This window comes from Equus quagga, chromosome 1 (genome assembly GCF_021613505.1).
Source record: "Equus quagga isolate Etosha38 chromosome 1, UCLA_HA_Equagga_1.0, whole genome shotgun sequence".
NCBI classification, from domain to species: Eukaryota; Metazoa; Chordata; class Mammalia; order Perissodactyla; family Equidae; genus Equus; species Equus quagga.
The window spans coordinates 18050817-18073213 of record NC_060267.1 but is presented as its reverse complement, the minus strand read 5'-3'; the positions used below and the strand labels follow the sequence as shown (position 1 = coordinate 18073213).

The window sequence follows — 22397 nt, the reverse complement described above, 5'->3', positions numbered from 1 at the left end:
CTTGGCAGACCTCAAAATGAGACCATTGCGGGGAGAGGGGCAGGAAACTGGGCTGAGGCCAAGGGAAGAAGCCTGCCAGCACTGTCAGCTGGCAAACCTAAGAGGAAAAGAAGGGTCTGGTCTCTGTCCCATTCCTGGTCCCCACCTGTCTCTACGCTTTCCTCTCCTTTCCCTGACTCTGCCAGGCACTCTGTCTCCCTGGGTGCTCCCTCCCCACCCACCCTAGGGGGCGGGGCTTGGCTGCACCCACGTGTGGCAGTGTTATATGTTCCTAGCCGGCAGAGGAGCTGGGGAGTGTGGCACCGAGCTGGCTCAGGCAGAGAAGCGGCACCATGGCCAGCAAAAAAGTCTGCATTGTAGGCTCCGGCAACTGGTAGGCGGCTCTGTCAAGGGGTATTGGGGGGAGGGGAGGGTTCTCCCAAGTACACAGGGTCTTGGGAGGGAGGCGTGGTGGGCAGGAGGCAGACAGCAGGTAGGAAATGCCCTCCGGTTCCTGCTCCATCCCTGCTTCTATGTTCTCCTGTGCCTACCCCCACAGGACAGATGTGTCCAAACCTCTTCTGGCCCTTGCCTGCCTGGGCAGCTGCACCTGTTCGCCACAGGAAGGGAGCCTCCAGGGCGCTCCCTGCCTGAAAAGCTGCTTGGGTTTGGGGGGGTGGGGAGATCAGAAGGCTGGCCCCCTTCTCCAGCAGTGAAGTGTGAGGTAGACTGAGTCTCCTTTCTACTGCCAGGTCACTAGGGACACACTCTCACGGGGCTGGGGGTGACAAGGAAGGTGGCAAGTAAATAATCTGGCGGACTGCTGTGATATCGTGAGGTGGAACACTGCCCCCTCCCTTGCCACCATTCCCTCCATCACGCCCGACTCCTCCACTTTCTGTGCTCCCCCTCCCACCAGGGGCTCAGCCATCGCCAAGATTGTGGGTGGCAATGCAGCCCAGCTGGCACACTTTGACCCACGAGTGACCATGTGGGTGTTTGAGGAAGACGTCGGGGGCAGAAAGCTGACAGAGATCATCAACACGCAGCATGAGAATGTCAAATACCTGCCAGGGCACAAGCTGCCGCCCAATGTGGTGAGCCCCAACACCCTGCAAGGAAGGGAAAGGGAAGTGGAGGGTGCCTCCTGCTGAGAGGGGGCCATTTCAGGTGCCGCCTGGACTTGGGAAACATCTCAGGAGGGCTGCTCCATGCACAGGGCACCCCTTTGCACAGCCCCCAAACTGCTCCCCTGGGGTCTTTCTGGGACTGAGGAGAACCTGAATGTACTCACCCCACACACACCCCTCACCCCCCACCCCCCCGCCAATTACAGGCTTCCAGGCAGGAAAGGGAGGGCAAGAGGACAAAGAAGTTGGTTTCCACAGCAACCAAAGACAGGTTCTCTGGCTCCCAGACTTGGGGTCCGGGTAGTGCCTGCCTCAGGCTCTAATCCTGTTACTCATTCACTGCGTTGTTAGCAGCCTTGGACCCTGCTCCCTGGACTTAAGGTCTCTAGTCAAAGCCATGTGGTTCACTCACCTCCTGGAAAGGGGGAGCAGAGAAGACAGTAGGAAGACTGGGGCTCTCCCTTCTCAGTTGGGGCCTTTAGGAGCAGGGCGATGAAATTACTGTGCCTCTTCCTCCTGCCAAGCCCAGGCCTCCTTTGACCTCCCTCACTGTCCCACAGCCAAGGGCGAGGAGAGTGCTGGGAGGAGGATTCCAGGAGTCCACAGGAGCCCAGGACAGCTGGAGCCGGAGGGAGTGGTGGCTAGGAGGAGGGAATAGAGTGTCTTATTCCTACAATTTCAGCCCTTTCAGATTCAGTCCCCAAACCGCCCTTCCTTCTCCCTCACCAGCCTCACTCTTTGGCTCCTAGATCTCCCGAATGGGGTTCCATAGGGGCTAGAAGAAGTCTGTCAGGCCCACAAGCACTGGTCGCCTCCACAGGTGGCTGTCCCAGATGTGGTCCAGGCTGCAGCGGATGCTGACATCCTGATCTTTGTGGTGCCCCATCAGTTCATCGGCAAGATCTGTGATCAGCTCAAGGGCCACCTGAAGGCAAACGCCATTGGCATATCTCTCATTAAGGTGCCAGGGACACCTTCATGTGGATGGGGATGCAGCTAACTGTTGTGGGGCTCAGGGTGGGTGAAGTGAAGAGAACAGAAAATGGCAGACGTGGGCCAAGAGTTTTCTGGAGAGAAGAGAGTTGGCTTCAGGGAGGCTCGATAAACAGTCAGATGCTGGGGGCTGTTGGGAAGGGGAGGTGGGTTGGGGAGTGGATAAGAGATGGGTTTGGAGACAAACATCTTGGGGAGTTTAGCAGGTGTACAAAGGATGCCTGGGGGGTGTGAGAAGCAGACTGGTTTGAGGGGTGTGAAGGAGGTGGTGGTTTGGCGCAGTGGCCTGGATGGAAGTTCGTCTGGGATACTCAGGAGCAGGTTGTTTAAGGATGTGGAGGGGATACATTGCCTTGGAGAGGTAGGTTGGTTGAGGGGCTGTGGAAGGGGAGTTTTCAGGTGGGTTTGTTTTCATATGCCATCCCCTCAATACAGCAAGCTTTGGCTGGTTGGGCAAGACTTTTTGGGAGGGACACTGATGAACAGTGGATTTGGAAGGGGCAGGAGTTCTGGGTGGGAAGCCCTCAGTTGGGCATAAAGGGCACCTGGCCTGAGCTCCATCCTGTGCCCAGGGGGTAGACGAGGGCCCCAACGGGCTGAAGCTCATCTCTGAAGTGATTGGGGAGCGCCTTGGCATCCCCATAAGTGTGCTGATGGGGGCCAACATTGCCAGCGAGGTGGCTGATGAGAAGTTCTGTGAGACAACCATTGGTGAGAGCCCCACCACCACCCACATACACAACACAACAGCTCCTGTTATAGCGCCTCCCCATACTCCCCCCGCCCCCAACTTAGCCATCTTCTCCCCATAAGGCAGGCAAAGGAAGAAGACCCAAGTGTCAGAGGTGAGGGAGGGTTGGGACACCTCCAGGGAAAGGGTTGCAGGTCCTGCTTACGGCAGGTGTGGGAGGAAAAGTCAAGAGTCTCCCCTTAAAACCTTGTCCCCTCCCCACTTTAGGCTGCAAGGACGAGGCCCAAGGACAGCTTCTGAAAGAGCTGATGCAGACACCCAATTTCCGCATCACCGTGGTGCAGGAAGTGGACACAGTAGAGATCTGTGGGGCTTTAAAGGTGAGAGGGGTGCAGAGGCAGCCATGGGGTAGGGAGAAAGTCCTGAAGGAGGGCCTAGCAGCTATACGAGGTTGCTGGTACTCCAGACTCTCACTCTTGGGCAGTTGTTCCCTTTCCCCATCAAGTCCCATACACATAGGAAGAGCTGCAGAAGGAAGGCCAGGATCATTCAGGCCTTCCAGTTACTCACCATCAGACATTGGACCCCCTTCTTTTTTCCCTATAGCCCCTTGAGGGACATCTCTATCTCTGGCTCCAGGGGGTGGTCCAGGGGGAAGAGGAGATGCCATGGGGGAACACCCAGCCAAATGGGAGACAAGATGTCCAAGACACTCGGATTGATGACCAGAACTCTGAATCCTGGAGAGAAGACTGGTTTTTAGGAAATGTCATCAAGGATGGAGTATGGGACAGGGTTGGGGAGCCAGGAAGCATGAGCCCAGGCTAAAAGAAGTGGGTAAAGCAAGCAGGAAAACCAAGAGGTGGAAATAGATGAGGAGCCCCTCCACTGTTCTTCACTTATTCAGGGGGTGTGTCATGGCTGATGGAAGGAGCATGAGGCAGGTGCTGAGGGCTCCAAGTGGGGCCTGCAGGAGAGGATCCTCTCTCACCCGTGACCTCTACTCCCCAAAGAATATAGTTGCCGTGGGGGCTGGCTTCTGTGATGGACTGGGCTTTGGTGACAACACCAAGGCGGCGGTGATCCGACTGGGGCTCATGGAGATGATCGCCTTTGCCAAGCTCTTCTGCGGTGGCCCTGTGTCCTCTGCCACCTTCTTGGAGAGCTGCGGTGTTGCTGACCTCATCACTACCTGCTACGGAGGGCGGAACCGCAAGGTGGCTGAAGCCTTCGCCCGAACAGGAAAGGTGGGCCCCGGGGAGAAGGGAGAGCAGAGGGTGGGCCCTGTAGGTATCAACACAGAGGAACTTGACTTGAGGATCTCTTGAGCACAACCATATTGCTGTGAACATTCCCAGCCTTTCTTTCCTTCTAAGACCCCACCTCCCATCTGAGCCCCAGACTCTCCACCTCACACTGACAACCCTCCTTTCCCATTTCCATCCACACATCCTGTTTTCTTCACAGTCCATTGAGCAGCTGGAGAAAGAGATGCTGAATGGGCAGAAGCTGCAGGGGCCCCAGACAGCCCGGGAGCTACACAGCATCCTCCAGCACAAAGGCCTGGTGGACAAGTAAGTGTCTGCCACAGCCCCACTGGTGGAGAGAACCACAGCCAGAAGCGCTCTCCCCATTCATCATCTTCTGAACCCTCCTCAGTCTGTGAAGTGGGCAGAGAGGGAAATGTCATTTTGTTTACAGACAGAGACCAGAGCTTGGAGAGAGTTTGACATGCCCACTGTGCCCCAGCTAGTTCATGGTCTTTGAACTCCTTCCAGTCCAGTGCTCATTACATCACATTGCTTGGAGCCCTCCGCGTAACCTCCCTTCCGTCCTTTCCTCTTTGTCGTCTGCTATGGGGGTTGAAGCTCTCAGGCCGCAGGAATAAGCTCATCTGACTGTCCTGCCTCTCTGTCCATCACCCCACTCTAAGCCGCTCCCCCGAGGCCAACCCTTCTGACCCCTGACTCCTGTCCCGGCTGCTGAGGTGTAAGGAGATGGTCTGTGCTTCAAGGTGTTCGTTTTCAGGGAGCACAAAGACAGTGGGGGTGATGGGCTGGTCAGAGCAGAGCTCTGTTGATCTGCGAAAGAATCCTAGACTAAGAGAGTATGAAACAGGTTCAGAAGATCTGCTCATGGCTGGTCAGGGTACAGCCCCCTGGTAAAGGGAGCAGCCTGGGCAAGAGGATGGGAAGAAGGAAACTGGCATTTATTGAGCACCTTCACCTAATACATAATCACTTCTTTTTTTTTTGAGGAAGATTAGCCCTGAGCTAACATCTACCGCCAATCCTTCTCTTTTTGCTGAGGATGACTGGCTCTGAGCTAACATCTGTGCCCATCTTCCTCTATTTTTCTATATGTGGGACGCCTACCACAGCACGGCTTGCCAAGTGGTGCTATATCTGCACCCGGGATCCGAACTGGTGAACCCCGGGCTGCCAAAGTGGCACATGCAAACTTAACCGCTGTGCCACTGGGCCGGCCCACGTAATCACTTCTTCACTGCTTTGTTATATTGGTCCCATTTTACAGTTGATGATACTGAGGCTCAGAGAGGTTAAGGGGCTTGCTCAAGTGGAACAAAAAATTCATGCCAAGGAATCATACGGGTGAGTTTGATATGATAGGGAGGGCAATCAATAACCTAACCCTAAAGCCCTGGGCTAGGAAGTTCATATTCTCAGCAACTGGAAATTGAGAGCCAGAGTCTGCCTGAACTTGAAGGTGGGAGAGTAGGGGTGTGGTGGATTAGCAGGTGGATGGGAAGTGGCGGGTAGGGGAACACCAGGAGGCTAATATGAGTCTCTCCTTCCCCATTCTAGGTTCCCTCTGTTCATGGGTGTGTATAAGATATGCTACGAGAACCAGCCAGTGGGTGAATTCATCCACTGCCTACAAAATCACCCAGAACATGTGTGAGCGGGGCTGGGGCCCAGGCCAGGCAGCTTCTTTACCCCAATGGAGACAAGAAGAAGCTTGGGGTACCTGGCCACCAGGATCTCTGGGACTCTCCATGGAGCAGCCACTTCTCAGTTTTTCACTGGAAGACAGGAGGTTGCGGGGCCCAACTACCTGCTTCAAAATCCTGAACCACCAAGCAGCCTGCAGCCTCTTGCCACTACATTTCACCAGAAATGGAGTTGCCTTGTCCCTCTCCAGATGTTGGGCTCTCTCTCTGTCCTCTGGGAGGGGTAGACTCAAGCCCTAGTACTGCCTGCTTTTGGGGGGGGAGGGGGGAGAGGTAGAGGGAGAAGGGAGACACGCCTGCCCACTGCTGCCTTACGGCAACCAGGAATCCTGTCCCCAAGCCCAGTTAAGTGGCTAAAGAAGTACCTCAGCCACAAGAGGGATGAAGCAAGGGCTGCCAGGGAGGGGTCTGGGCTTTTGAGCTGACATAAGCCCCAGGAACCCCTTTGCTCTGACCTCTGCCAGGCCTCACACAGCATCAATGGATCTCAGTGTTTGTTAACAAAATACAAAGATCTCAAACAACCCCCTTCTAGCTTCTCCTAGCAACGTCTGCATCCTTGGAAACCTCTGGTTGTCCCCTTTCCCCTCCCCCAGGCTGCCCTGGCACCAGAGTTGCTGCCACGCTGGCATCTCTGACCCTGGGGCTTGTCATTCTCCCCATGGACTTCCTGGTTCCTAGTTCTCTGCCAGCTCCTCCCCACCATGCATGACCTTTCCAAGCCTTCCCTCACCGTCCCCGCCAGCACCCTCTTTGGGGAGCAGGAATTTAATCTGCTGACAGAGCTATACCTTTTCATAGCAGGCTCAGATCACTCTGCTCCCTGTGACCTTTGTTATTTGCCCTGCCTCCCTCCTCAGGAGCTTCGGACGGGGGGTGGTGTCAGCAGGGTCCCTCTTGCTGCAGTCTCCCTGAGCACACCCTTGGCTCTACCCCTTTCCTCCTCCCAAACCCTGTCCGTATTTCTCAGCCACCTCCAGAGCAGCCAGGTGGCTAACCAGCATGTGTATCTGGAGGCCAGGGGGCCAGAGAGTGGCCCAGGGGTAAGGAAGGGTGAGCAGGTCCCCATGTTGGAAGGTCCTGACATTCCAAGACCAGCTCTCCTTTGTCATCTGAAGGCTTTAAGAGATATTGACTACATCGGCACCTCTCAGGAGCTGGGAAACCCAAGGAGGAGGAAAAAAATTAAAACCACCCTGTCCCCTCCCCCCGGGGTGAGGGAAGAACAGGAAGGGGAGGAGGGAGAGGAGTGTGCTTTGCACTGGCCTTGCTCTGGGATGCGGTGGCAGCCGGGGAATGTCACAGGTCAGCAGCTTGGGCCCCTGGCTATAAATAGTCCCCAGGGACAGAGAGGCTCCTGCCTTGTCCAGCAGAGTCTCAGCTCCCTGTGTGGCAGCACCTGGCACACTGTGGCCCTGGCCAGCATTATGTTAACCCTCCCTCACTCCCCGACAAACCAGGGAGGCAGGCTCCTCTCAACCCCTCAACTGTCTTAGCAGTGCAGGGCAGAGCTGCCTGGATTGGGCAGCAGGAGTGAGAGGCATAGTCACCCCAGATCTAGCTGGGCCCAAGTCCGCGCACCGACTGGATCCACAGCTGCCTCCCCAGGAGGTCAGAGTGGCTGTAGCTGCGACCTTGTTAGTCAATGCCTTTGCCTACTTTGGTTCACTCCACAGTCAACTGAATCTGAGGCTTCCAAATCAGGCCTACTTGTCTACCCAACAAAGGATGGTTTTTCCAGAAGCAAAGTGGGGAGGAGCACTTCAGTGCATGTGGCAGGGCGCATGCTGTGGTGGATCACCGCTTGTATGTTTTCACTCACCCCGTATGAAAAAAGAAAATGAAAAACAAACAAACAAACACCCCTGCTTGACAACCCCGGCCACTCCCGGCCCCTAACAGGGGTGCCCATGGAGTCTCCCCCAAGTGGCACCCCCCCATCCCCTTTGCGGCGCTTCTTTGGGGCTTTATCACGCCGCCTGCAATTGGGGAGGTCACGCATGGGACAGAAACGTCAGATACTCATCCCTTGTGCCCACTCGGCGGCCACAGCCAAACCTGCCGCATCCTCGGCAGTTCAGCCTTCACGGCGCCGATCGGGCTTCTACCTGGGCTCGGCCGAAGCCAGCCACGGGGAAGAAGGCAGCACCAGGCTCCAGGGGGCGCGCCGTCCGCCTCCGGAGGGCTGACTGCGAGAGAATCTACCTAGCTACTGGGGATGTCACCGCGCCGTAGGCTGGGGATTGGCTGACTCTCTGAGTCGGAGAGAAAGGTCGTCTTTTCTGTCGTGACTATCCTAAAAGTTCCAGTTCCAGAGCTTGGGTCACCCAAGACGGACTCTCGATGAAGAATGACTACAAGCCCCAGGATTCAACGGGGCTCTCCCACAGGAAGGGAGACGGGCCCGGAAGCCGGAAGTTCAATGGCGGCCACCAGCCGGAGCGGCGGCCCGCGCGAGCTCCCGCCCTAGTGGGAGGGGTCGTGCTGAATCGGGCGCCGGGTGTCCTCTCTTGCGTCGGGAGCCTACTGCTAGAGGGTGAGCGAGGCGGGTGGGAGGGAGCACGGGCGGCTTTCGCACCAATAGCACCTCAGCGTTCGGGGTTGTGCCTGGGCCGCCACCCTCGCGTCTTTGGCCCCGGGCGCTGCGCCCGGCTGCGCTCGGAAGTTACGCAGACTGCGGCGGCGAGGCGCTGCCCGCGGAGGCCTCGGTGGGACCGGAGGGAGCCGCAGCATCCAGGTACGCTGTGTGCTAGGGCCCAGTAGGGGCCGCCTGTCCGCTGAGGCGCGCCGCTCAGGCCGGCCTCTGCTTAGTGCATCCTCCCGTGCCCCAGGTCACCGTGCCCTTGAGGTCACGGGCGTATCCTGCGCCGCGAACCACAGGCCGCGATCTGCACTGCTTCCAGCCCAACGAGCTCCTTGCAGCCTTAGGTTCCTGTCGAACCTTGACTCCAGCCGGACGTCTTGGCTCTCCACGCTCTGACTCCAGAGCTCTGACCCTTCCTTGCCTTACAGTCCGCTTCGCCCTGCTGTGTGGTTTGCCGGGCACCCTTCAATGCATATCGATTATCCAGCTCCACGCCTCTGCTGCTTTCAACTCCTGGAATGCTCTGCTCCCCCTCTTTTCTACTGGTATAAATCCTGCCCACCCTTCTAAAAAGACAGCGCCACCCATCCCCATCCCCCCACTTTCTGCTAACTTTTCTTGAGCCCCCACCTTATCTGAACTTTCACAATGCCTCTTCTCTTTTGGTTGCTGCCGTCTTCTACCCTAATAATCTGAGATACGTAGCTTATCCCCATCGGATCATAGGCTCCTTTGAGACAGAAGCCGTGTTCTTCTCTGCGGCCTTCATAGCACGTGTAAAAGGGGAACAGATAAATGAGTCAGCCTAAGCTGAGGTGAATGGACCCATGTCAGGGAGAGTTTTCTAGAGGAGAAACCTGAGCCTTGAGGTCTTCCCACGTTTAGGGGCAGAAAAAGAAGAGCCACATAACCTTTGCAGATTGCGCCCCATGGCATTTTCATCATAATGGGTCGCCATTTTTTTTTCCAGTTTTTCTGAAACCTTGGATCTAACCCTATCACCCCCATAACAGACCCAGCTTTGAGGTTTGCTGAGAAAATGGATGTCCCTCAGATGAGAATGTTCTCCTGCTAACTTCAAAAGTTTCCCTCATTTCCAAGGGTAATCTTTCTACCTGGGCTTCTAATTTCATCTTTTCCTGGGCCATCCTGGATCTTGTTCCATCCCGCCCAGCTCACTTTTATCCTCAGTTTAGCCACCAGTTTCTTCCCCTCTAAAACATATTCGAATCTTCCTTATTGATAAGCAAAACAAAACTACAATTTCCTTGATCTTGTTACCTTCTCGGGCTGCTGCCCTTTCACTCCCGTTCCCTTAACCAGCAGATCACAAGAATATTGATTCTGAGCTTTGGAGTGAGGGGGTTATGATCCTTCTAATAATCTGTTTCTCTCTGTCCCCCCAAAATGCATAGACACATGAACCTTGGGGGAGGGGGTTCATGGGCCTGCTGGGGCGCTGGCTAAGAATCTGTGCTCTTTACTTAATGCCTGTTCCAGTTCAGTGCACTAAATTGACTAGTTCCACACCAGGTTTACTGGTGAGCTAGTCACCTATTCCCATCCGTTGATCGCGTCTCACCAGTCTTCATAGCACTTAACTTTGTGCTGGTTCCCGATTTTCCTTCTGACCCAGCACACCTGGAAGATACAGCACGCCTCCGTCAGTGGCACTGACCTGACACAGCAGTGATTCTCAACCAGGAAGGGGGATGTAGTTAAATGAAAAAGCCCTCCAGATGTTTCTGGAATTTCCCCCTAATTGTTTTCCTTCTTCCAACTGGCATTCCCTTGGCCTCTCTTTCTGGTCTTATCCTCTGCTTTGTTGTCACTTGTTACCTCGATCTGTAACTGAAGCCTAGCCTCTCTGCCGAGATCTGTCCAGATCTGCGTATCCATCTGCCCGGTAGACATCATCACGGGAGCGTTGTGTTGAGCATCTTAATCTATACATGTCCACAACCCAGCTCATGATCTTCTTGTCTGACACTCACTGCCACGCCCACCCCCATACACACACAGTGACACACACCTGTTTCTTCTCATTTTCTGTTTCTGTCAACAGAGTTTCCTAACTTGGTACCCTGGAGGTAATTTCAGCTTTGCCCTAATCTATTTAGTAAATAAATCTTGTTCTGCTTCCAAAATCACTTCTGCATCTGATCTCTCCTTTTCTCCTGCTCTGCCTTAGCTCAGGGTCTAGGAAGAGTTTGTGTTAATTTGAAAATAGGAGAAATCTCAAGTTAGATCAGACAAGAGAAGGAAGCGAGGTTCTAGACACCAAGATTATGTCTGTTAGTAGGTGTGCTGTCACTTCTAGCCAAGCTATACCATCCTGTTTCTCTGTTGGCTGGTGAATGCTTCCAGCCTTCTTTCTCCAGCCCGTTGAAGAGGTGGTCCCATAACTGGATAGCGTCTGGCCACGGTAATAGGGGCTAGGAGGAGAGAGAATAAGTGACGGGGAGATCGAAGGCTGAGATCTCTTTGCTGGGAACTGGCTTACTGCCTTAGTGTCCTGCTCTGTGTGTATGTATTTTCTTCACTCTCTTACACCTGGGGTCTTTTCAAACCTCAGAAACTCTAAACAAAACCATTTCTCATCGTGAACCTGTGCCATTTGGTTTTCTTCCTCTGACCGTATTTAATGTCACTTTCCATAGTCACTTGTAATTATAATTCAAGGAAGCTGCGCCTCGGCTCAGCTTGGGTCCACCCTCAAGGACTGGCTCAAAGGCAGTGTTCAGCCCATGGGACTCACTCTTCGAAGCGTTTAGATATCTCACCCTCCTCCCGACCCCCTAACCAGCGAATCCTGGGCTTTTTCTCTTCCAGATTCTTGATTCTTAAGAAACCTGTTCTCACTAATTTCAGTCAGCCTTTTAATTTCAATTCTGTCAACAGAGAGGAGCCTAAGAACACCTTCAGAGTCCCAAATTGAGGAACGTTTTGTTCAGAATGAGAGATTCCTGCAGTAAACTTTCTCTTGTTCCCTAGCTCAGAATATCCAGGGAACAGTTAAATCAGAAGTAATGTATCTCATGCAAATGTGAGTTAAGAGTTTGCGGGGAACTTACTTTCTTTTTAGCTCCTGGGACAGGTTCTTGGTGTTATGTCTAGAACAGAGAATCAGTGCTGTAGAGGTTAAGTATAATTGAAATAATAGAAACGTACTGTTGGCACTGTCTCAGGTACATTTTGGCTTAAACAGATGCTTGAGGGCTAATCTGGGAGCCCAGCCACCATGAATGAGATGATTTTTGTGGGAAGCAAATTGGATATTGCCTAGCACGTTTCCATTTGATCCTCCTAAAGAGGATAATTCCCTGCTAATGTTTAATTCCTGCTAGCCAGAAAAACTGATGCACACTTAATGTACCAGTTAAGAAGGTTTCTAGGTGGTCCCTCCCAGTCACTTGTCCCCACAAACATGGAGGGCCAGCTGTTAGCTGTGACGTTGTGCAGATGCCCCTGGTTCCCGCTGTGTCTCTGTATCTCGTATGGAGACTTTATTTGCCCTTTTGAATCTTAAGAGTTCCCGAATGGTATCTTCCGGTATACGACTCTGCATACGTTTAGGGGCCGTCCAGAATAGACTAAGCAGACAGACAAAGCAGGGTGCAGAAGGCACAGAATGGCCCTAAACAGGGAAGTGGGCTAGACAGATGAGGCCCCATCCTCAGGTCTAAATCCAGTCTGTCTTTGTAGGGGACGACATGCCAACTGCCAAGCAACTCGCTGACATTGGCTACAAGACCTTCTCCACCTCCATGATGCTGCTCACTGTGTACGGGGGCTACCTCTGCAGTGTCCGCGCCTACCACTATTTCCAGCGGCGCAGCTCCCGGCGCCAGGCCGCGGAAGAACAGAAGACCTCAGGAGCCCTGTAGGACTGGGGGGCTTTTTCCCTGAGCAGAGAGGCTTGAGGCCTGCTGTGCAAAGACCTCACCTGCGATCATTCCCAAGTCAAGAGGACCAGGGCCTTAATAGTTTTCAAACCCTGCTGGGAAAAAATGCGCATGTTTTCTCTGGTACTGCCATTTTGGGGAGGCCGTCAGATCATTACAGGAATGGGAGGGTGAGGCACGCATACAGACATTAAATATTCGCCATGTCTCTGTCTTGGTGTTTTTGTGTGCTTAAATAGGGTATGGGCCACAGAGTGGGGCCTTGCCTACCAGTCTTGTCACAGACTGGATTTCCCTATCTTGAGCTCTCAGCACCCATGAAGTGGAGGCTCTATAGTTGTAGGAGTAGTAAAATCAACTCGCGTGATCTCAGAGATAAGACTGTCCCAGCCTCTGTATAAATCCCCTGAAAAGACTGTAATGACCGGATCTCTTCTTTGGTCAGTGACCGTTCCTGGACCAATGACTCTGTCAGGTAATGGGGTACTCTGGCCAGCGTGGCTGCACATGCAGCTCTTGCGTCAGGGACAGCGGAGGCCCTTGTTTAACAGCCCTGTCAAAATTGCCTGAAGTGGAGGAGGCATAGTTCCCAGGGGGAAGGGTTGGTGGGCAGCCTGTCGTGACGCATTCTACCTCCTTCGGCTCAGTGGGTGTGGGGTCAGCATAAGGGCCGTTTGCTCACTGCCACTGCACGGGAGATCTACCTGCAGGTCTTAGTGCAGAGCTGTGAAGAGGATTTGAAAGAAAACAGTGCATTTAAGGTGAAACCCAACTGTGAAGAGAGTCTTGCCACGTTCCGTTGTGGCCTTGAGGCTTGCTCGTTCATGTCATTCTTGGTGATCACCCAAAATATCAGCCCCCTCGGACACCTGTCCTCTCTCACGCTTCGTGTGCATACTGCTCTGAGCTTTGTCTCCCCACGCCTAAACCTTCACCTGAAAGCCCTCTTCCAGCTTCCCCATGTCCTCAACCCTGTTACTCCCATCCTCTCCGGTTGTGTTAACCAAGGTCTCTGCTGCCTCCTCTGTTTTCTCACTTGCCTGTACAGTAGGGTTGCCATTCTCCCAGCTCCCCGGTGCCACTTTCAAATGGTATAAAATCAGTCCTTTTTGAGGAGCTTTCCTTTTTTCTTTTTTGAGGAAGATTAGCGCTGAGCTAATGTCAGCCACCAATCCTCCTCTTTTTGCTGAGGAAGCCTGGCCCTGAGCTACCATCTGTGTCCATCTTCCTCTGCTTTGTATGCGGGATGCCTACCATAACATGGCTTGACAAGCAGTGCCTAGGTCTGTGCCTGGGATCTGAACCGGCCAACCCCAGGCCGCCCAAGTGGAGCATGTGAACTTAACCGCTATGCCACTGGGCCAGCCCCTTGAGGAGCTTTCTTACATACTCGTTTCCACTCTATTCTAGAGCTTGGAGACTTCAAATCTTTTGATTCCTTCTATTTTCCTCCAATCTATCAGCCCCTTCTTGGCCTAAACTGCTTCCCTCACCAGCCTGTGTCCATAGCTGACCCACTAAACACCTCCTCTGCAGTCTCTGCCCATCCTTACCCTTCTCAACCCCAGATCTTGCTCCGTTAGTTCTCTCTCCAACTCACCCTCTTCTTTCTTCTCAGTATATAAACTTAGCTTAAGGGTTTCTGCCCCCACCAAAACAAACTGCTCGAGATAGTTTAAGGAGAACAGGATGCCCCTTCCTCAGACTTAAAGTTCCTCCTACCTCCACCACTCCGTTGCAACTCCTGGTTAACATCGCCTCCATGGTGCCACACCCACGATGATTCCCGTCCTCCCCTCGCTGTTTCTCTGCTGCCCTGAAGCTCTGCTCTGGCCACAGGGAGGGACCACTGTCTGTTCCCTCCTACCCCCTTGACTTGCCCTTTTGATTTCCTTTGTGAATTTCTTTGCTCACTTTAAACACTGATAGGCTTCAAAGTTGTTTTTGGCCTGTTGCTCTTATTCTGTAACTTCTGTCCCTAGACTATTCAAGGCGCTCTGGTTTTAACCTTACGGAAAGTAGTTAAGTGCTCAGTGGTGGCATTCTGGCTCCATCATTATAGCTGGATTGCAATAGGCCAGTTACTCACTCTTAAATCCTCAATTTACCTCTGTCAAGTGGGGACCAAAAAATAATAGTTCCTAATTTTAAAAGATTAGTTTGAAGATTAAATGAGATAATTCACATTAAGTATTTAATACTCTGTCTAGCACATGATAAGCACTCAGTAAATGTCAGCTATCAACACCTGCTGCTGACCTCAGATCTGTGTCTTCCAGGCTGACCTTTTGAGCTCCAGATAATAACCAATTGCTTGACATAACAAGAGTTTCCTACAGTCCTCTCTAATTTGCCATGTCCATGACTAACAGCATTTCTTCTCATCTCCAGGACCTACTCGTGTGCTTTCCCCTATTTTAGTTAATGGCACTGCCATCCAAGTCATAAATATGAGAGTTTTATTAGACTATTCTCTGTACCCTACTCCCAACCAAGTAATTGTCTTATTTTTACCATTTAAATGTCCACTTAATCAGTTCTACCCTTATCATTTCTTGTTTACACTTTTGCAGAAACTTTTTACTGGTTTTGGTTCCAATCTTAACCTCATAAGCTTTATTTGTCACATTGCTATCCGAGACATCTATTAGGCACAAATTCGATTCTGACGCTCCCCTGCTTTAGATCCCCTCAACCACAGACAATAGGTTAAGAAGCCCTGACCCATAGGGTCAAGTCCTGACTCCTTACTGTGACATATGACGTCCTTAAGACCTCACCCACTTTATGCTCCTACCTCGTCCTTTATGCTCTGGTAATAAACTGCCCGAATGGTCACGTGCTATTTCTTAATTCCATGACTATCGTGCTTTCTCTCCAAACAGAACACCCTCTCTACCCCCACCTCTCTTTTTTTCCAAAAAGCTTTCTCTGACCCTTCACCCTCCCATGCTAGGCCAGGTGTCTGTAGAAGATACTACTTTTCCTCTAAAAAAATCTTTAAAAGCACAAGTAGCTGAGACAGTTTTGAAAAGGAACAAAGAAGATGGGTTGGGCCTACCAGATATCAAGACATAGTAGAAAGCTAATAGTACTCTGAATGGTATGGTCTCAGTGCAGGGGTAGACAAATAGACCAATGGCCCAGAATAGTAAACTCAGAGACAGGTCAATGTGTATGTGAGAAATTGAATATGATAGAGGATACTCACAAGCCCATGGGGAAAAATGAGGTTGGAAATACAAAACTATCCATACTGTGTTGTTTATGGGTACATAGATTATTGTAAAGTATAAACAATGGATTGAAAGGGCACACTAAACTCACAATAGCAGTTGTTATATTGGGGGTGAGGTGAGGTGGAGTAGGGCAGAGGTTAAGGGGGTCTTAAATGAAAACTGTTTCCTTTACTCACAACACTTCTGACACCAAGTGTGTGAGTTTTTTCCACGCCAAATCTCCAACTCTCTGGACACCAACTGGGTGTCCTACAATTCAGTTCTGCCACTAGCTACCCAGAGTGAGCACAGCCCCCACGGGTGAAGGACTTAGTCCCACAAGACTGCCCCCGACTTCAGATGATAATTGCAAGTAGCAGGTCCCCAGGTTACCCACACTTCTGCCTGACTTGGCTACAAATCGCTTCCCATGACCTCCTCATTAGGTTTGATAATTTGATATAATGGCTCACAAAACTCAGGGAAACACTTTATTTACTACTACTGGTTTATCATAAAGGGTGCCACTCCAGAACAGCCGGATGGAAGAGATGCATAGGGCAAGGTATGGGGCATATTACCCTATCAACACCTCAGTGTGTTCACCAACCCAGAAGCTCTCCAAACCCCATTCTTGAGGGTTTTTATAGAGGTTCCATTACATAAGCACAATTGATTAAATCACTGGCCTGTGATGATTAGCTCAATCCCCAATTAGCCCAACCCTCTAATCATGCCTTGGTCTGGTTCCTCTGGCAACCAGCCCCCATCCTGAAACCAGGTGCCTACCAAGAGTCACCTCATTAGCACACGAAAAGGTACTTATCACTCTGGAGATTCCAAGGGTCTCGAAAGCTCTGCCAAGAACCTGGGACCAAATGTATATTTCTTACATCAAACATCATAGATCTCTAATTTTTTGTTTCTTTTACGAATAAGATTGGAACTAAGACAAAATGTTAGAGCTGTTAATTCTGGGTATTGGAAATGTGGGAGCTTATAGTATTTATGTTTTTCTGCCTTTTTTTTTTCCCTGAGGAAAATTCGCCCTGAGCTAACATCTGTTGCCAATCTTCCCCTTTTTGTATGTGAGCTGCTGCACAGCATGGCCACTAACAGACAAGTGGTGTAGGTCCGTGCCCTGGAACTGAACCCCTGCTGCCAAAATGGAGCGCACCGAACTAAACCATTAGGCTACAGGGGCTGGCCTTCTGCATTTTTTTTTTTTCAATTTCTCAAAGAAAAACTTAAGGGGCAAAAAAATACTTGTGATGGCTTCCTATTATTTACTTGAGTGGTTCTCAGCAGAAGTGGCACTCCCCCACGAGAGAAATGAAGGTATTTTGATTATTGCAATGATTGGAAAGCATCTCTGGGATTTGGTAGGTGGAAGCCAGGGATGTTAGGCTGCTTGCAGTGCGTAGGATGGTCTTGCACAACCAGTTGTCCCAAGTCCTGCGCAACTATCAAATGTCCCCACAGATATTCAAGTAAGTGAAAAAACAGTTTATAATTAGCTGAGCCTATAACCTCTCTCTTAGAGATCAACAAAGTATTTTTTGCACCGTTTTAACATACTCTGAATTCTCTAGGCATGCAACTGCTGTATAAATGGGGAGAAGATTGTGCAGTAGTTTGTTTTATTCAGAACTTCTATTCACCATTTCAGAAAAGCATGCCGCTCGGGGCAGAGCTTCTCCCTCGTATTTGAGCCTCTAATACAATGGGATCAGTCTGCATTTGTAGCCCTTGTATTCATGGTGAACGTATGGAAGTGCAGGCATCTGAGTGCTAGCATAACTATGTCCAAATATTTATATATGGAAATCATTTTATTATAAAGTTTTTAAAAATTCTCCTTGGGGCCAATCTCATGGCTGAGTGGTTAAGTTCACGCGCTCGGCTTCGGCGGCCCAGGATTTCACCAGTTTGGATCCTGGGTGCAGACATGGCACCACTCATTAGGCCACACTGAGTTGGCATCCCACATGCCACAACTAGAAGGGCCACAACTACAATATACAGCTATGTGCTTGGGGGCTTCAGGGAGAAGAAGGAGAAGAAAAAAGATTGGCAACAGATGTTAGCTCAGGTGCCAATCTTTAAAAAAAAATTCTCCTTTAGGGGCTGGCCCCGTGGCACTGTGGTTAAGTTTGCACATTCCGCTTTGGCTGCCCGGGGTTCGCTGGTTTGGATCCTGGGTGCGGACATGGCACCGTTTGTCAGGCCATGCTGTGGTAGGTGTCCCACATATAAAGTAGAGGAAGATGGGCATGGATGTTAGCTCAGGGCCAGTCTTCCTCAGCTAAAAGAATAGGATTGGCAGCAGATGTTAGCTCAGGGCTAGTCTTCCTCAAAAAGAAAAGAAAAAAAAATTCTCCTTTATCTTACTACTAGGGCATTATGCTGATTTTTAAAAATTATGTGTGTAGGCAAGTTAAATATCTATTAATTTCATTTAAGGCTAGTAAAGGGAGTGTTAGAAATATTTGTTATACAAGGGAGGTGGTTTAGAAATAATCCATTCACATTTGGTCAACTTTTGCTATGGTGCTGAAGTGACGTTAACTTTAGGCATCAACTTGGCTAGGCTATGGCGCCCGGTTGTTTGGTCAAACACCAGTTTGGGTGTTGCTGTGAACGTATTTTTTAGATTAATTAGCGTTTAAATCAGTAGACTCTGAATAAAGCAGTTTATCCTCCATAATGTGGATGGGCCACAACTAATCAGTTGAAGGCCTTAAGAGCAAAGACTGAGAGTTCCCAAAGAAGGAATTCTGCATCAAGACTGTAACATAGAAACCCTGCCGGAGTTTCCAGCCTGTAATTCTTGGACTCAAGGCTACAACCTAAACTCTTACCTGAATTTCCAGCTGCTGGCCTACTCTACAGATTTCAGACTTGCTAGTCCCTACAGTTGTCTGAGCCAATTCCTTAAAATAAATAATTTTCTCTCTGGTGTCAGGAAATGTATGTCCTTAAATGCCTTCACATGAAAAAAAAAAGCAATACGTGTTGGGCTTTATAGAGATGAGTATTACTGGCTACTGGGTCAAGGTCAGATTCCCTATGATGATATTTAAAACCCCTTTTGCGCTCCATAGCAACTAGTACATACCCCCTTCCATAGCACTTGTAATATTTAAATAATACAGGGCATTCTCTTGTTAATGGCAATACAAGTTTGTACAGTCTTTTTCTATCCAAATTTAAAACGTCTCCACCCTTTGACCTAGCTATTTCACTGCTAGAACTCTAGCCCTTGGAAATATTCACACAACTGCTCAACATATTTGTACAAGGATATTATCTGCAGTATTGTTTAATAGCAAAGAATCTTAAATAAGTTAAAGAATTACTTAATGAATAATGGTATACCCATAAAGTGGAACGTTAATCAGTCAAAACCAACAGAACATGTATGGTATGATCTCATTTTGGTTTTAAAAGAAACATATTTTTATACATGTGGTTATCTGTTAAGTGGTTCTGGGAGACCATATACCAAGCTGTTAACAGTGATTGGGGCCTTTACAGATGCCATGTACTTCCTTAATTGCATTTTTTACAATAAGCATATATAGCTTTTATAATAAAAATAGGTTTTGAATTTCAAACATATACAGAAGCTGAGGGAATAGAAATAAAACCCTTATACCTATCCCTCGGTTTTAACTGTTAATATTTTGCCAGACTTGTTTCAAAAATAGTTTTTTAAGGGAAAAAAAGAAAGAAATGTATTCATTTGTATCATATCTACTAGTCTGTAAGCTTCTTAAGGTCAGGAATACAGGAATATATTTTCAATGTAAAATATTTAAAAATACAGATAAGTAAAAGTAGCCCTTATCACTTGCCCCCCAGCCCATTGCCCTTCTCAGAAATTGTGTTATCGTTTGCGTATTCTTCTAGACCATTTTCAGTGTGTTTACATGTACATAAAGATATATAATGCATGTTGATTGAGTTCTCTTTTCTCTGGTCTCTTCTGCTATTCCGAGGCCAAAGACTCAGGAGAGAAGCACTAAGGGGCAAGGCCTGGGATGCTATGGCTGTCCCCACCCTGTGCTAGTCAGGGTCAGCTTTGGTAGGGTTAGAGCTTGTTCTGGGAGCCCTGTTGGAGGGAGGGGACAGTGAAGGGAAGCGGCCAGGCAGACAACTAAGAGCCACAAAAAGGAACGTCTCCATAACTATGTGAGCCAATTCCTTTTAATAAATTACCATCCGACAGCAGAGCCATGTTCTGGCAAAAAGTTTAGTGTTACTGTTTCCTAAATGACTTTCATAGAGCAGTCATTTGAGTGAAGGCAGATCCCAAATCTGCTTCTAGGGCTTGTGGCTAAACTCTTCTTAGTGAGGCCTATCCTACCAGAGATGTTTAGTGAACAACAAGAAAAAACAGAACTGAGTGCAGATGGCTGAGGTGAAGGTGGTACAGATTATAACCTTACTATGTATTGGCCTATGCCGATTCATAATCCCCTTCTTCGTAAAGCCATTTCCCGTACCTAAGGTCTACTCCCAAGTCATAGGATAACCCTCTCCACGGCTGCTTTTAGAAGACTCATTTTGCTGCTTTAAACCTTTGACCTACTGGCTAAAATGTAACTCTTCAGCGTGATAGTCAAGGTTCTTCACAATCTGGCCCCAAACCACTTTCCTATTCTCATCTCCTGCCATTTTCATCCAATTCCAACAGATTACAATTCCCTGAAAATGCCATATACTTGTTTTTACATTAAAAAAAATTGAAATTATGAATTATTCCAAACTGATTGAAGAGCACCAAAAATCAAACATACCAATATACTCATCTTACCCACATCCTCCCTCCCCAAAGATAAACACCATCCATCCTTCAGTTGCTGTATGGTTCTACACTTTTACTAAAGTGCCATTAATATTATTTTTGGGTTAAAAAACTAACGTTAATTGCATCAAATGGGACATATGCTTTTGCAACTTGCCTTTTTCATTCAATGTTATGTTTTTGATGTTTATCCATTGTGCTGGTTAATTTTATGTGCCACCTTGTCTGGGCCATTGAGGGACCAGATATTTGGTTAAACAGTATTCCTGGTGCATCAGTGAGTGTTTCTGGAGGAGATTAACATTTGAATCTGCAGACTGAGTAAAGCAGATTGCCCTCCCTGCTGTGGTTGGGCCTCATTCGATCCATTTATAGTCTGAATAAAATAAGAAGGTGGAGTAAGAGAGAATTCCTTCTCTTCACTTGACTGTCTTCCAAAAAAATTGGCCATGAAAACCCTATGAATGGGTTTTATATATCAGACAGTAGAGCAGTGTCTGAGATAGTGGGCAGAAGGTGAGAGGATGGCACAAAAAGATTGGCAGGGTTCCGCTCTGCTGTACACAGGGTCACTAGGAGTTGGAAGTGACTGGACGGCACTAACAACAAACTTGACTGTCTTTGAGCTGGGATATTTGGTCTTCCCCTGCCTTCAGACTCAGACGGGAACTTACTCCATCAGTTCTCCTGGTTGTCAGGCCTTTGGACTCAGGTTGGAACTATACAGCTCTCCTGGTCTCCAGCTTGCTGACTACAGATCCTGGGATTTCTCAGCCTCCATAACCATGTGAACCAATTCTATATAATAAATCCGTTTAAAAACATACTATCTCCTATTGGTTCAGACTAATGCAGCCATATTGACAGGAAAACTTAATTCATTCATTTTAATTGCTATATAATATTCCAATTATATAAGTAAATCAATTTATCCCATTCCTCTAGTGAAAGATCATTGGGTTGCTTCCATTTTTTCCTTTTAATAGCAATGCAATGAGTATTCTTATATGTTTTCTTGGGCCCATGTGCTAGTTTCTCCAAAAGAGGAATTGTTACTAATATTTAGCTTTACTAGTTGTTGTTTTTCCAAAGCGGTTATGTCAGTTTCACTCTCACCAGCAACATTTCCCTATTCTGTTGGTGTGAAGTGGTTTCTATTCACTTTAACTTACATATCATTGATTTCCAGCAAGGCTGAGCACCTTCTTATTGGTTTATTGTCCATTAGCATATTTACCCTCTAGGAGATGCCTATGCTTTGCAATGCCCCCTGCCCCCTCCCTTTTCTTGCTATTGAGTTATCTTCGTTGTTTCTTTAATTATATGTATTCCGGATACTAGCATTTTACTAGTTATGTGTTGCAGGTTTGAGATCATCTTTTGGAGCTTATTTGGGGTGGTGGTGGTGTAATAATCCCACATCGCACCGTCACGCACGTGTCTTCAGAGCAGTCCCACAGACCTGATCGGAGACCAGTTTTCACGCAAGTTCTCACCTGGGGCTGGGGTGGGGGGTCGTGATGTTTCCCAGACCTCGCAGGAAGTGTGCATTAGGTTCTCAAATTCACATGAAGTGTGGGTCCAGAATTTGGGAAAATTCTCAGGAGTCTCCTGACCCCACAAGCCCAAACATTCAAACTTCCTTGCTTTCTCCTTTTGCCAACTGGGTGAATTTTTTAGTTTCCGTCCTTTCACTAAGGCTGTTGCTCTTTCAGGGTTCCAGCTTCCTGCGTGGGCCCACAGTCGTTTCTTGTCAGCATTCAAACTCAAGTCCTTAAGTTACTGTCTCCTGATCCCTCCAGCAATTGCATCAGCTGTTTCACCTTCTGCTCTAGTTTTCAATTCCTTTCTTTGTGTCTTCTGTGTCCCTTTCTTGGAAGCTCAACTGTGCATTAAAAAAAAAAAAACCAAAACAAAAAACCTTAATCCACCATTTCTAGATGTTTGTCTCAGGTTTTTAGTCTGCATTAAGCCAGAACTGATCTTTCATATACTCTCACCTCTCTTCTAAACATAGTATCTTTCCATTCCTGTTTTCTTGGCAAAACTCTACTCATCTTTAATGGCCCAGTTCTACTTTCAACTTTCCTCCCACCTTGCCAAGAACAATCTAGAA

The 22397-nt window shown here is 49.1% G+C and overlaps 2 protein-coding genes across 2 annotated transcripts; both read left to right on the top strand.

The window, feature by feature from the left end:
• The first annotated feature begins 167 nt into the window (after window positions 1–167).
• Window positions 168–6289, top strand: GPD1 (glycerol-3-phosphate dehydrogenase 1). Its single transcript, XM_046662130.1, has 8 exons — window positions 168–373; window positions 899–1076; window positions 1930–2070; window positions 2675–2813; window positions 3061–3173; window positions 3807–4040; window positions 4261–4367; window positions 5619–6289. Exons 1-8 carry the CDS (start codon window positions 333–335, stop codon window positions 5713–5715), a joined length of 1050 nt encoding a protein of 349 aa, XP_046518086.1. The 5' UTR covers window positions 168–332; the 3' UTR covers window positions 5716–6289.
• A 1803-nt stretch (window positions 6290–8092) lies between these two features.
• Window positions 8093–12461, top strand: LOC124239807 (uncharacterized). Its single transcript, XM_046662141.1, has 2 exons — window positions 8093–8300; window positions 12054–12461. Exons 1-2 carry the CDS (start codon window positions 8108–8110, stop codon window positions 12233–12235), a joined length of 375 nt encoding a protein of 124 aa, XP_046518097.1. The 5' UTR covers window positions 8093–8107; the 3' UTR covers window positions 12236–12461.
• The last annotated feature ends 9936 nt before the right edge of the window (window positions 12462–22397 follow it).